At 52.8% G+C, this 14808-nt stretch overlaps 1 protein-coding gene across 3 annotated transcripts; it reads left to right on the top strand.

Moving 5' to 3' along the window:
- The first annotated feature begins 803 nt into the window (after window positions 1-803).
- BATF (basic leucine zipper transcription factor, ATF-like) lies at window positions 804-12196 on the top strand. Of its 3 annotated transcripts, none has more exons than XM_014941665.1 (5): window positions 804-955; window positions 4772-5017; window positions 6076-6393; window positions 8180-8284; window positions 11598-12196. In XM_014941665.1, the coding sequence occupies exons 3-5, from the start codon at window positions 6328-6330 to the stop codon at window positions 11802-11804; spliced, it is 378 nt and encodes a 125-aa protein (XP_014797151.1). In that variant the 5' UTR covers window positions 804-955; window positions 4772-5017; window positions 6076-6327; the 3' UTR covers window positions 11805-12196. The 3 variants fall into 3 exon arrangements, with proteins under 3 accessions (XP_014797151.1, XP_014797149.1, XP_014797150.1); XM_014941663.1 differs by having other exon boundaries at window positions 6040-6393; XM_014941664.1 differs by lacking the exon at window positions 804-955 and having other exon boundaries at window positions 4563-5017; window positions 6040-6393.
- The last annotated feature ends 2612 nt before the right edge of the window (window positions 12197-14808 follow it).

Here is a 14808-nt window from a genome sequence, read left to right as displayed (position 1 = left end):
ACCTCCTGCCAACCGTTCAGCTGGGAGGCTCCGGCCAGGCTTGCTCTCCCACTCCAGTGTGGTCAGATGGACCCCAGATACCTGGAGCTCTATGTCCGTCTCTGGAAAGCTAGCACATCTGGCCTCTCCTTTCTATAGTTTCCTTCTTTTAAAACACAGACATTAAAGCATTAACTAATGGCATTAAAAAACCCCATAAAAGTGACAAAGCCAAGTGCTGAAGAGCTAGAAATTGCCCAAAATGGGTTCACCTGGGCAACCTAGCTTCAGGTGTCCTGTGTTTGTGATCACCTCCTGCATTTTGCCCTGGATTGCCACCTCTTCAGCACCCAGGCTGGACCTTGGCCCAAGGATCAGCTGGGCTGCCCCCTTTCTTAGCAGGGTCTGGGAAACTCCTATCCGAGCCGGTGAAGCAAGGGAATGCAGAAGAAAGACGGGGAGGTCCCCTGAGAAGATTCTTGCTGCCTCCCTGGAGAGCTGGGCCAGCCCCTGCCTCGAAGTTACTCTGGGAGTCGGTGAGCCACACGAGCAAGAGCTTTCACAGGAGCCACCACGTCTTCCTCATTTGCTGGAGCTGATTTACAGAAGTGCTAAAGGTTTGCAGCTGCAGTCACAGGCATCAGGAGCTGAGGTTTGGTTAAATAAAGTGCTGCATAAAGCCCAAAACACCAAAAAAAAAAAAAAAACAACACCAAACCCAACACCCTAGATCCTAGTTGGTTCAAACTGTGTGTCCAAAATGAATGAGTACTTATGACCTAAATCTCTCTCTGTCTCTGGTTTTGCAACTGTTAAATAGGGATGACTCCACCCCCCAGCACCTGAAAAGGTGGCTGTGAAAACAGCTTCATTAATAGCCCCGAGGCACTCACTCAGAGCTGGAGTGATGAGGGGTTGTGAAGAAATGGAAAAGCAGGATGGGGGAGCGGGCTCTGGCTACAGGACGTTGATGAAGGTAAGGCAGCCATCCAGGGAGGAAACCCTTGTGGATCATGCATGTGGCAGTAGGGCATAAATGCAGAGTGCTTAAGGGAGATAATTCTGGGATTTCCATTCTTTTGTGTGCTTGATTTACAGCCCTTGACATTTATCAGATCATTTGGGGTGTAAAGTACCTATTTCCTGTACATTGCCAGGCTGTGCCCAGTAAGAACTGGAAATGTTGCTGTGATGGGTGTTTGCCCTCTGCTAGGTGGATGAATTTGGTGGAACTGTTCTTGAGCTCTCCCACCCCAAACCTCATTCTAACACTCACTCAGCTCAGCCCTGGTGATGGAGTCAAACCATCCTGCCAGCTGGGGAAATTGCCTGCATGTGCTGATAGAGACCAGGCTGGATGGGGCTTTGAGCAACCTGGTGTGGCAGGAGGTGTCCCTGCCCATGGAGGGACACAGCGGGGTTGGAACTTGATGATCTTTAAGGTCCCTTCCAACTCTAACCATTCTATGACATGGCAGAAGCTTGTCTGATAGAGAGCAAGGACTTTGTTTAACGCCACCATTCACTTAACATCTCTTATCAGCACTGTATTCCACAAAAAAGTCTTCAAACTCATCTGGAGAATGATAAGACAATTGTTGCAATTGTCCAAATATTTTAAGAAAATATTTGCATTAAATGCTACATGTGAAGCAGTAACGATCGTGGTGGTTTACAGCAGGCTGAAGCTGGTGGCTGCTCGAGGTTGGATTTTTAAATAGCACTATGCACTGAATGGTCATGCAAACAAGATGGGTGAGATGGATGGGGTGAGACGCAGTGTTGGATGTTGATGCTGTAGGCCTGCAGCAGCGGTGAGAGGGCTGGAGCAGCAGGAAACTCTAGTGACCACCTATGCTGAGGAGCTGCACAGGTGGGATGTAGGGACCATTCTGGGGAGGGACTGGCTGCAGTTAAGGCTAAGAAATGCCCCATATGCTCTCTGGGCTCTGAGGAACCCATCTTAGTAGCTTGTTTTTCATTTTTCCTTATTTAAATTCTGGGAATATACCTCTAATCCATCCTACAGAGGCAGGATTCAACCCGGACCCTTTCTGACAGGTTTGTTTCCAGCCACTTCATATGAAGGGGCTTGAACAACTTTCCTGAACTCCCAAGGCCTTCCTAACCTCATCTTCCTCTGAACCTCACACCTGAACCTTTCCTGCTGCAGTTGGCACCTAGTTCTTTTTACCCCGCACTGACTGCACAGACAAGGGCTGACCACCCTTTCCATTACAACATATCAAAGACTGCTCCTTCCTCCCCACCCACTTCCCGCCCCCAGGACTTCTCTTTTCTAGGTTAAACGGACCGAACTTCTTCACTCTTTTCTCTTGGCATAATATTTCTCTGTATTTATCCTTTGTACTGTTTTTTTTCTGGACTTTTCCACTTCTGGACCTAGGACTCTGAATGAGTCTTGGAGGAGGTGGTCCTCTGCCACCCTGGCCCTTTTGTGACACCTCCATGCTGCTGGTGAAGCTTCAGTTTACGATGCTCTGCAGCCCCCAGATTTTTCCCTCCCATGCTGCTGTCCTGCTGGTTATTCCCCAGTTCTTCTACCTACATCTATCTCGCTTTGCTTTACATTTGCATTAGTTCTTGCTGAACTGCATCTTGCTGCTTTCAAGCCATTTCTTTGCCAGTTGAGATGACACTAAGCCTAGCCTCCAGAGTCCCTGCAGCTGCTTTGTCCCAGAGAGAACAGGACTCCCTTCAGCAGTGCCTGCTGTTGTTCAGGAGACACAAACACACATCCTTCCCCTAAAAGCCTCCGGAAAGATCCCTGCTCCATCAAACTGCTGGTATGGCAGTAACCCATTCAGTGCCATTGACGACAATTTCACAGCTACTGTGATCAAGATCAAGAAACCCAGAAAGTCAGGGGACACTCTTCATCAGTGTAAATGTAGTCACCTAAATCAAGCACAGAGATTAGGAGGCTGGCTCCTAAGGCTCCCTCTGAGAGCAGGGGAGAGGGAGAGCCTGGGGAGGGACAGCAAGATATCAGCTTCCCATGTTGTGCCTGCAGCAGATGCCCAGGGCAGCACCCAGAGAGCCATGAGCAGATGCTGGTGGAGCCACACTGGTGGTTTCTGCTGCTTTAGGCTGGGGGATCACAGCTCTCTCCAGAGGAACGACACGGGGCACTGCCTTAGAGGAAGCCACATGGGACCTGCCCAGCCCAGGGGACTGCTGTGAAGGCTCTGCCCACCATCCTGCTAGGAGACAGTCTCATTTACAGCACACTCATTCATTGCTCATAAGTGACATTCATATTCATTAGCATAGCAGCCACCTTGAGAGCAAGGAGTCTGTTTGGGCAAGGAGGGAAGAGGGATGCTCTCTTACTCCTGCTCAGTAAGACCAAGTGTCCAAGCCCTCTCCCACAATGTCGCTCTCCTGAGATTTCTCCATTAGCTGTAATAAAAGCCCAGCTCTGGGCAAACCAGGGTGCAGCTCAAAACTTTCCTTCTTTCCTCAAAACCTGTGCCATAGCAGCATTCCAGACAGCTTTGCACTGATGATCCAGCTCCTGCTGGGACACCCAGCTTCCCTCCTGCCAATGCAGCCTCCACCTTCCTGATGCCTCCCTTTAGCTGCAGATACAAAAGGAGGGAATTCAGCTTATTTGCCTGATAATGGAACAAAGATATTTTTCCCTGAGGAAGGAGTTCCCTCTGTCCTGCCCTGAGCAAGAGCAGCCTGTGAAGCTGTGTCTGACAGACCAGGCTGTCTCTGAGACCTGCTGGCCAGCAGAGGAGGTGGGTTTCCTTGGGAGAGTGGGAATCCAACGGCTTGTTTCCTGGAAAGGAAGTGCAGCGCGGGGTTGCTGAGTTCAGAGGAAGTGTAGCGATGCAGCGAGCGAATGGATGCTTCAACGCTTGTGCTTCTAGCCCCTGCCTTGGGAGGCCTGAACCCAACACCCCATGAGCCCCCCCGCGTCTCACCAGTGCCTTTGGCTGCCCCATTCCTGGAGCCAGCTGTGCCAGAGAAGCCCTGGCTGTTGCAGGGGAGCTGCACTGCCAGGGGATGGGGTGTCTCAGGGTGGTTCACGCTGAGCAAGCAAGCTCCACAGCCACTTTTGAAAGTGTGGAGGATCTGAGCATTTCCCTACAGCACACTGAGATAAAAAACACACTCAAGGCTGTGAAATGTTCAAACAATACATTCCAAGGATAGAATCATAGAATGGTTAGGGTTGGAAGGGACCTTAAAGATCATTGAGTTCCAATCCCCCTGTCTTGGGCAAGGACACCTCCACTAGAGCAGGTTGCTCAAAGCCCCATCCTGACTGGTCTTGAACACACCAGTACTATAGGATGTTTCTAAAGAGGAAAATGAGCCCAAATGGAGCAGTTTTGCTACTGGAGCTAAACTAAGTGACTTCCCCGAGCCACCCAGCCCCATGTGGTTCTTGCTTTTGGCCATGTTTGCTCCTGTGTTGGCTCCATGAGCGGCAGGCCTGGAGCAATGCCAGCAATGCCCACCAAGTCCTTACTGTGTTCCAAGTGTGTGCTCCTCTGCACACATGCTTTCTGTGTCACAATAAGGTTGCAAACCCAAAACTGCCAATACTTTTGCCCTAATGACAACTGCATCTCAAGTCCCCTTGCTGACACCCTGCTGCTGAGACTTGCTCGCTGCTCCAGCTTGAGGTAGGAGAAACTCAACCGAAACACCAATATGCAACAAAAACCAGTTAAGTGGGAACTGGGAATTGCTGCTTGCCATAGGAGTGGGTTACTGTTGATGGGTTCATGCCTGTTTCTGTGTCCGTTTCTCATAGTGCATGAGAGAACTCAGCCACTCTGAGGACGTGTGCTCTTGTCTGCGGATGGAGAGCCTGTTGGCATGTTCATCCCCCTGGTTCTGGCAACAAGAACAGACCGGAAAGAAAATGGCTTCTGCTTTGGCATTCCCTGCTCCTGCACCATCACTTCCAGAGCCGATAGCATGGAGTATCCTGAGGGCACTCCTGAAGCACTGCTGTCCCAGGGGCTGCTTGCCTGTCTGCAGTCTACTGGAGCTTGCAGTAAGGATGGAAGTAGTCCTGCACGGTACAGACCAGGAGAGAAACCAGGGGATGCAAAGCAGCTTCTCTTTATGCTGTCTGCATGGGCCATGCCCAAACTGGGTGCTGGCAGAGGGAGAATACCTCCCACGCAACCTCCCACACATCAAAATGCTCCTGTCTCCCCCTAGTCCTCTCCCACATCTTCTACTGTCAGCTGGGGGAGAAGGGGCTGGAGGGGAGCAGGCAGGGAGTCAGGACCCCTGCATGACAGTCTCACACCCCCTGGGGTGTAGCCAAACTCGTGTCGTGGCGTGGATTGAGAATTAGGTTTGGCTTCTGGGTCCATAGACCATTAGGTTTACAGCACCTTATTTCTGTGTGCCAGGGTTGATACTCTCCTCACAGGACGGGGGTGAGGTACTAATGAACGTTATAAAGAGCTAAAGAGCCTTGACTTACAGAAAACACTGGTCCTACCGAACCCAGCCCAAACGTTCTACGATCCCAAGCCTTTCTTCTTAGGTGGGGCTGGTGCTTCACTGTAGGCGTGCGATCCATCTGCACAAACAGCGTTCGTGTGGCACCTGCTGAGGGGGACCCACGTCAGCGGTGTCGGGGGCAGCGGGAGGGGGTGAGTGGGCTGTGGGGAGGTGGGTGGCTGCCTTGGAATTTCCCCGGCTGGGCTGGGGTGTCAGAGGCTGCCTGGGGCCGGACCGACCTCCTGCCTGCACAGGGCTGGCACGGAGCGCGGTGCCCCTGGAATTTCTGGGGCTCCCGGCAGCGCCTCCTCCGCACTGCCCTCCTTTGAGGGTCCAGGTTTCGCAGCCAGACCCGGGGCTTTTCTTCCTTTCCATCTCTGCTGTTTGTCTCAGAGAAAACCCATCTTGCTGTTTTTCAACCGCCTGAAGGTGTTTTTCGGGGGTTTTTCAGGCTATTTTGAAGCTCATTTTTCCCAGATGTGCTTCTATTTTTCTTTTTTTTTTTTTTTTTTTTTTTTTTTCTTTTTTCTTCTTCTGTAACTTTTCTTCTTCGCCTTAAAGTTTCCGGCCACGTGACTTTCAGCTTACATCCCCAAGGTTCTGAGAAACCACAGGAGGCTGAGACCTAAAGGGAAGGTGCAGAGGCTCTGAGAGGAGAGACAGAGAAAGTGGCAGAGCACGGGGCAGGAGGACAGTGTGCCTCCAGGACGGGCAAGAGCCGAGAAACCACGGGCCATCTCAGAGGGAACAGAGGAGGACACGGGAGAGGGAAGAGAAGTGAGACAGAAGGCAGACACCCCAAGAGCATAAAGGAAGCTGAAGAGGCCCTGGGAGCCAGAGACAGGAGCCATGCCCCACAGCTCCGACAGCAGCGACTCCAGCAGCTTCAGCCAGTCTCCCCCTCCCAGCAAGCAGGTAAAGAGAGACCTTTCTCCAGCTCTGCCAGCCGGAGAGTCCCTCGGGGTGAGCCACGGGTGGGCAGGAGGAAGGGTGGCACCTGCCACTGGCTTTTTCACAGCGCAGTATGGCAGGGCTTTCTAGGAATGGCTGCGGGGAGAGGGATGCAGGGCTGAGCTGACAGCCCTGGCAGGAGCCCAGGCCACCGAGCTGGGTACGGGTGGAGAGAGGAGGGCTGGCTACCCAGGACTGTGCCAGGGGCAACGGGGGTGCCAGGGTCCCCGGGCTCGGTGGGCCCTGCGGTACACACCGGGCAGGCAGCAGGCAGGAAGCTTCGGCACGAGTGCTGGTGCTCCGGTGAGGAGCCTGAGTGTGCAAGTCCTTGCCGTGGACCAAGATGGCTCAGGAGCAGCTTTCCTGCTTCCCACTGACACGGGCAGCACTCGGGACCCAGAAAACCTTGACACTTTGGGTCTACTTTCTCTTCTGTTCAGCCTCAGAGGTTTTTTGTCTCAGTAATGCTTGACAGAGGGATTTTGATAATGGTAGGTTTTTTGCTGGCAGGTACTGATACAAGTCCAAGGTATTTCCACTGCCTTTTCTGGCTAAGCTTTATTATATCTGTCATTTGCCATTTCTCTAGGGCTGGCAACAATGGCAAGTACCTGACACTTTGCTCAAAAATCTCGGGGGATGATCAGGGTAGATGGTTTTGGGCTTGCAACCAGGGATGGGGAGGCATTCTTGTAGAGAAGAGGATAAAGCACAGGATTTGACAAAGGATAGGGACTGGACTTGGTGCAGGGTGTAGGAACTGCAATATCTGAGACATTAGCAGGATATCGAAGGCAAGGATAAAACGGTTAAGTTCAAAGAAAAGAAAAGATCTTGGGCGGGGTGGAGGGGGGGAGAGGATGTGGACAGACTGATGGGCTGGGAAGATAACTTTTGTGGCTGAGTTTTGTAGTCCTGTGGAGAAGCGGTGGTGTGAATGTTAGAGAGTCCACAAAAGAGGCAGTGCAATATGAAAATAGAAGATGAAAGAGTCTGTGTGACGGTTTCAACTGTCAGAAGGCAGCAGCAGGACCAGACCTCAGCAGAGAACGGCTGCTGCATGAAGCTTATGAACCTGGAGACCTGTGCTCTCCCCTGCCAAAGGGGCTTGGGAGTGTTGCAGTCAGCACTGCAGGCATTGCTGCCAAGGGACCCCAGAAAAGAACAAGCACAGAGATCAGAGAGCTGGAGCAAATGAGATCTGGGAAAAAACAAAAGCTCTGAGTCTGTCTAGTTAAACAAAGCAGGGGCCACATCACACTGTAAGGGTCTGCAACAAATAAAGTCCGAGGGAGAAGGGTGATGGAGAGGGAGTAGGACCTACAGGGATGAAAGGAGGAAAACACAGGCTGAATCTCTGGAAGATGGTTTAGCCAAGGAGCTGGAATGTGTGCAGTACCGTATCCCTGCAGAGATGGGGAAGGGAAAGGTTTTCTGTAAAAGAAACTCAAATTGTCTCTGTTTCAGGACTCTGGTCCCTCAAGCCATATCCCAGGCCTGTGTCATGGTGAATGGAGAGTGGTCATTTCCCAGCTGTGCTGGGATGCTCAAGGGTATCCAACTTGCCCCTGTTGGCAACAGGGATGCCAAAAGCATCACACATCCCTGGGGTATGGCTTTATCCTGGTGCTGAGAGTGTATCCCATGTCCTGTACTTCAGTGACTGAAGTGTCTCCTTCCCACCCCCTGCCTCACAGAAGCAGGGCGAGGGAGGGGATGCCCCAGTGATTTCCATGCCTTGTTTCCCTAGGACTCTTCTGATGACATGAGGAAAGTCCAAAGGAGGGAGAAGAATCGCATCGCCGCCCAGAAGAGTCGCCTGAGGCAGACCCAGAAAGCAGACACGCTGCACTTGGTGAGCACTCCCAACCTTCCCTGTCCTGGGAACTGAGGGATCACATAGGGGACAATGTGCTTTTCCCCTGGGGACTCAGAGCAGAGAAGCTCAGTTGAAGCAGGACAGGAAAAGCGAGGCCAGGGCAGGATGTAGGAGTCAGCGCTCGCAGCGAGAGCACACAGCCCAGAGCGATGCCAATGAAGCATTTAGTTTTGCAGCTAGTTTTGAATCCATCCTTATCTCTCCATTTGACATTACCGATTTCCTTTCCTAACCTCTTCAAAAGACAAAAGCTCTTTGGAAGCACAGGCTCACCCAGGCTGGCTCTCCCCAGGTGTGTGCTTCATGCCATCACTTATGGAAGGGTGCAACAGTATTCAAGGCCGCTTTTCTGAGACAGTGGTGCTTTGTGTTCATCGGTACGGATGAGGGTGCAATGTGGAGCCAACTCCTCTGGTCTGTTCCCTGAGATGCTACTTAGTGTAGATGAATAAATATTAATAAGTTTTGAATATTCTTAAATGTCTGCATGGTAGCACTTCTATCCCTTTCTACACCTGAACGTTGTGCACTACCTGGAGGTTTTTCCTGGTTTTTTAGTATGAATTTTCCCTCCTTTGGTTTCATTCTGCTGTCCCACTCTCCTCCTGTGGCACCATGGGTGCCCTTGTGGCTCTTCCCAGTGTGAAGAATTAGGCATTTGCTTTTCAGGAGGGATGGTCACTTCTGGCTGTGTGCGTTTGGGCAGGAGTGTGTGGTCAGTGTTGGAGCACAGGGACTGGGCTACTTTACATTTCGCACATTAGTAAGTGCAGTCCCATCTGCTTTGGGCCACTGGCGGGCAGGATGCAGAGTACACAGCCTGCAGTGGGCAGAGACCTTCTTTACCCCTGCACTGGGCTTGGCTGCCCTTTGAAAAGTGGTAGTTGAGCTCATGTTCAAAAAAACATCCTTTGACTTAGTGGTCTTCATATTCTCCCAGATCCCAATTTTTAGGAAGAACTCTTGAGAAGCAGGTCCTGAACCTTCCTCCTTACATACTGCTCTCAGTCCATGGTTGGAGCTGGGTTTAAGACAGAGATTTCATTCTTTTCTTAGTAGCTGACATGGCTCTAGGCTGATTGCATTACATCTGTCAGCATCAATGGCTCTGGGTGACTGTGCCTGAAAGGAGTGAAGAGACACCCTTTCCTTGGGGTCAGTGCCCAAGGTAATCGTAGAGGTGGGTGTGCTCTGACCCTCCCCCAGGAAAATCCTGCATAGCTGTGCACCAAGAAGAATTGGGCTGCTCTTGTAAGCAAGTGGTTTGTCATCTGCTCTGAGATTACTACTGCTCAGGTAGCACTGACAGCACACACTCGGTGCCTTCCCATGGGGATGGGAGAAGGGGGGTTATGCCCAGTTTGGTTCAGACAGAGAAGATCCCGGCAGGCAGCTGGAGAAATGCTGGGAGGCAAATAGAGGATGGATGGTGAATTTTTGCTAATGTTTTTCCAATTCCTGGTAAACAGTGACCCCCACTGCTCCCGTGTTCATTCCCTGAGTGCTCTTTGCCTTTGGTCGGCTCCACATCAGGGACTTTGCTTCTTTGATGTGGTTCTGCCCAGAAGAGCATGGCCCAGCTTGAGCTATGGTGGTAGGAAAGGAGCCAGCAGCTCCCTCTGCCCCAGGGCTTCGTAGCTTGTGTTTTGAGGGGAATGAGTCATGGGGATGGTGGTGCTCCCAGCCCCTGGGTGATTCCCGTCAGCTCCTGGGTTTGACGTCAGTCACGATTTCTGAAGCATTTAGCCATGTCTGAGAGATGTCCGTTTGCTGTGTGAGCTCCTCCTGTGACAGCCACCATTAACTGCTGGGTGCGTTTCAACCTGTGTGTGGGGAGCGGGCACCGTCAGAAGCCAGCGTGGCAGTGGAGAGGTGACAGGGTCACCTTGTGAGGTGGTGGTGCAGCTTTCCAGGGCCTCAGGCTGCTGGGTCCCACTTTAGCTGTCTCGGCTGAGTTTGCAGAGCCTGCCACCACGTCCTCCCTCCATCCCTCCCTCCTCAGGTCCTGCCCAGCTGCTGGCTCCGTGGTTGGTCTGTGCCTGGGATGCTCCAGCCTGGAGCTGGCTGCGCTTGGGCAGCAGTAGAGGTATCGAGATGCTCTCAGATCGTTGAGACAAGGCTGAGCATCGTTATTAACCCCTTTGTTGTTATTCTCATGAATAACAGTATTAATTCAGTTCTTCTGAGGCCCCGGTTTCTCTTTTCTTCTGACTCAAGCGTCTCCCCCCTCCTCCCCACCGTGCCGCTGGTTTCCCCGGCTGCTAGCAGGAAGCAGTGAGTCTTTTCTTTCCAGGGCAATGACAGGTTTCCTGTGGCAGGTGGTTTTCTGGTTAAAGACGGCGGTTATTCAGCGTGCCCTACCCCCTCTCCCTGGGTCGGGCGGCCCGGGGAGCATCCGGGCGCTGTGCCTGTGCGTGAGAGGGAGCGAGAAAGCCTGGGCGGGAGCACGACACCATCACTTCTCGTAAGCCAGGGCCGGGGAACGAGGCTGGGGACGCCAGCATCGCACCCGCGCCCGGCACGGCCGGCCGGGGGAGTGGGGTTTGCCCAGGCACGGCTCTCTGCCGAATTTGCCGGAAACGTGTCATTCTGGAAACTCTGTGGGGCAGAGAGGTGCGGGACCCACCACCCCCGGGTCCCCCCGGCTCATCCCTGCGGCTCCTGTGCTGGGGAAGCGCCAATGGCATCCTGGGGTGCATCAAGAAGAGTGTGGCCAGCAGGTCGAGAGAGGTCATCCTGCCCCTCTGCTCTGCCCTGGTGAGGCCCCATCTGGAGCACTGTGTCCAGTTCTGGGCTCCCCAGTTCTAGAAGGACAGGGAACTGCTGGAGAGGGTACAGCAGAGGGCTACGAAGATGATGAGGGGCCTGGAACATCTCCCTTACAAGGAGAGGTTGAGGGACTTTGGTCTTTTTAGTCTAGAGAAGAGAAGGCTGAGGGGGGATCTGATCAGTGCTTATAAGTACTTAAAGGGCAGGTGCCAAGAGGATGGGGCTGGTCTTTTTTCAGTGGTGCCCAGTGACAAGACAAGAGGAAATGGGCACAAACTTGAATATAAGAAGTTCCACCTAAACATGAGGAGGAACTTCTTTACTTTGAGGGTGGCAGAGCACTGGAACAGGCTGCCCAGAAAGGTGGTGGAGTCTCCTTCTCTGGAGACAGTCAACGCCCGCCTGGACGAGTTCCTGTGCAACCTGCTCTGGGTGGACCTGCTTTGGCAGGGGGGTTGGACTAGCTGATTTCCGGAGGTCCCTTCCAACCCCATGTGATTCTGTGGTTTTGTCTCCTCAGGAGAGTGAAGACCTAGAGAGGCAGAACGCTGCCCTGCGCCGGGAGATCAAGCAGCTGACGGAGGAGATGAAGCACTTTGCCTCGATGTTGAGCTCCCACGAACCGCTCTGCTCCATCCTGACGTCCCCTCCGCCGCCTCCAGAAGTGCTTTATGCCACGCACTCCTTCCACCAGCCCCACATCAGCTCCCCACGCTTCCAGCACTGAGCCAGCCAGCGGAACGGCAGCCTGCCGGCTCCTCTGATGGCAAGAAGCAATTTTCGTGGGGCTCGCTTTTCCATCCAAGGGAGAGGGACGGACGGATGGACAGACACCCCTTCTCAAAGTGCGTACTCTGAGTGACTTGCCTAAGACTTGCTCCCTGTGCAGAAATGGCAGAGCCACCAGGAGGCATCTTCGGGCAGTTTCCTGCTGGGATCCTGGAAGAGGAGGCGTTCACAAAAGGGCACCAACCGCCTTCCCTGGTGCTTGCTTGGGGACGCTGGCAGGAGTGTGTGGCACTGCCAGCCTCCGTGCGAGCGGCTGGCTGCGGCAGGCAACAGCAGGAGCTCCAGGACGAGAAACGGCAGCAGGGGCAGAGGGGAAGGTTGGGGGCCACAGAGTACCAGGGCAAAACTGGTTTATTTTTGTAAAATAAAAATTGAAAATATTTAGTTCTTTGTTTCCAAAATAGGACCTGAGCCACTCCTGAGGTCCAGCGGGACACAGTGAGGATGCAGCCAGCAGGAGGGGAGAGCCTGGAGTCCAGGGAACAGCCCTGTGTCTAATCCAGGACCAGAAGCTGGAGCCCCACATTCAGAAGGGGGGCCCATGTATGTGGGTTGGGCAAGCTGGGGACCAATGGTTTGTGGGGAGGTGGGGTCCCTGGGGGAGATGGGTCCCTCCTTGCTGCAGGGCTGGACCTCCTGGCTCATGAATCTGACATGCCACATCATAGCATCACAGGTCTCTTCCCTGCTGCCAATGGCTAGACCTCCACATGCTCCCCTTGCGTGTGTGGAGCACTGCCACACCATGTCACCTTGCCTCTGGGTCTTGATGGGCTGGTGGAGCCTTCAGCGTGACCAGCAGCACAGCTGGGAAGGAGCATCGCAGCGTGGAGGGGGGTGGTGATGCTGTGCTGGAGCGCACAGGGGAAGCAGGAACTAGTAGGACCCTTGCTCTACAGCACCCCGCTGTAAGGCACGTAGCTGCAGCCCACGCTGCTTCCCCTTCCCCACCAGTCACAGCTCCACAAAAGGCTGCTGCACTCTCTCGGGCATTGAAGCAGATGAAACCTGAAAGGTCAGTGAAGAGTTCTGCTGGGTCTGATCTAGTGGAAACACAAAGTGGTCCATACAGATGGTCTCTGCGCCTAACACCCCCCAGCCAGCAGTCCCCCTATCAGCCCTGTTCTATACACAAGCCTCAAGCCTACCTGCCGGTGCAGGTCCTGTTGCTAATGCTGGCTCGAGGCTGCTGCCATCTCCAAGGAGCATCAGCTGCAGGTTTTTTTTTCAGCGTAGGGTACCACAAGCAGCACTGCTGACGTAGGCTTTTAACTGAGCTAAATGGACCTGTGTGGAATCATAGAATAGTTTGGGTTGGAAGGGTCCTTTAAAGGTCATCTAGTCCAACACCCCCGCAATGAGCAGAGACATCTTCAACTAGATACCCTTTTTTCAGGCACAGAGAAGCAGCATATTTCCACATCAGTTTTGGCCCGTCATCGTAGCTCTCAAGAGCAGCTGGGAGAAGTCTGCAATGTGCTGTGCTGTGCCCATTTTCTCTCTCCAGATCGCACTAATGGGATGACAACCAAACTCTGCCATGCCTCAGGAGGCTGTCCTCAGGAGAGGCACAGGTGGCACCGCGATTTCTCCTGCCAGGGCCTGTTAAAAGGCTTGTGAACCTCCTGCCTCCAGCTTCTGTGCCAGCATGGGAAGCAGCGTGGCCAGGGATGCCTGCTGTCAGCACATTGGCCTGGGTGGCACCACCCTGCAGAAGCAGGGCTGAGGCAATGGGTGATTGCACTGGCCCTTGTCTGCCCAGCTCTGCCCCGAGGGGTGTGCTCACACACAGGGGAGGATGGTGATTATTTCAGCCGGGCAGCTGGGTTTCTGCATACAGGACATGCAAAACACATTTATGGGCAGCAAAAGGATTCTAACCAGGTTCACAGAAAAGCAGCAGGAGCAATTTCAGTGTTTTACACCACCTCCATCTGCTAGATCTCACACCAGTAGGCTTCACTCCATCCATTGGTACAACAACCAGAGGTGCTCACCCCCTGCACAGGTCATGCTTTGAGCCACGCAGGCTACAAAGGCCCTTCCCAAATTGCATTTCTTGGGGATTTGGCTCTTTAAGCCTGTGAGAGACAACTGGTTGCAGCTCTAGAGGAGCTTGTTTTTACAGGCTCTGCTCCTTCAGCTTCTGATGAGTTTGCTCCCGGATTTTTTCACTTGCTATTCCTTAGGGCCTTGATGCTCCCATGCTTCCTGGGTTACACAGAATCAGATGAAAGAGCTACTGCTACCTCGCTTGGGGTTTGTTGTGCAGGGCACTGGAGGACCGTGCTCCTCACTGAAAGATGCAACAGAATCCCAGCAAAGCTTGTGGTGACTTAAAACAGTATTGCCTACAATAATGAGAAATCTCCATCCTTGCTGCAAGCCTTTGTGTTTTCTCATGGTTGTAAAATGCCAAGCTGGGGTATCACCTATGCCCACACAGACACGAAGCCAATAGTTTTGTTGCAGAGCTGTCGAAGTCTGAGATCCTGCAGGCTGGGTGGGGTTCTGCCCAATGCCCACAGAATTGCTAGACTACTCACTGGTAACGTCTCAGGCTTATTACTGCAACTCAGAATGAAAATAAGTGGTAAGTGGTGAGACTGGAAGATGGGTTTGCAACAACATCCTCTCCAGAACCTAAACAATAGTCTTGGCATCATCGGTTAAGTGCCTTTCTCCTGCATGGCTGGCTATGAGGCCTCTAAGCAGTGCTGTGCTCAGCAATTTTGGCCAAACGCTGGGATGTATGTTGGTGCTAAAAGATGCATCTTCCAATCTGACTTGTCTTTGCCCCAGTCTTGCCCTCGAAAACTGGATCACAGAAGATGATCTGCATGGTTCAAGCGGTTTTTAACCTCTTGCTTCTGGTGAGGTTAGGTGTCTTGGATGCTTCTGGTTAGGTGTCTTGGATGCGCGCTCTCTTTGTTATGAAGAAT

Source organism: Calidris pugnax, unplaced genomic scaffold, assembly GCF_001431845.1.
Source record: "Calidris pugnax isolate Ruff unplaced genomic scaffold, ASM143184v1 scaffold56, whole genome shotgun sequence".
Classification (NCBI taxonomy): Eukaryota; Metazoa; Chordata; class Aves; order Charadriiformes; family Scolopacidae; genus Calidris; species Calidris pugnax.
This window is presented reverse-complemented; position numbering and strand designations above follow the sequence as displayed.

Coding starts and splice junctions, on each gene's coding strand:
- BATF (XM_014941665.1), top strand. CDS start 6,328: ATGCCCCACAGCTCCGACAGCAGCGACTCCAGCAGCTTCAGCCAGTCT. Junction 6,394..8,179: donor CTCCCCCTCCCAGCAAGCAG/GTAAAGAGAGAC, acceptor TTGTTTCCCTAG/GACTCTTCTGATGACATGAG. Junction 8,285..11,597: donor AAGCAGACACGCTGCACTTG/GTGAGCACTCCC, acceptor TTGTCTCCTCAG/GAGAGTGAAGACCTAGAGAG.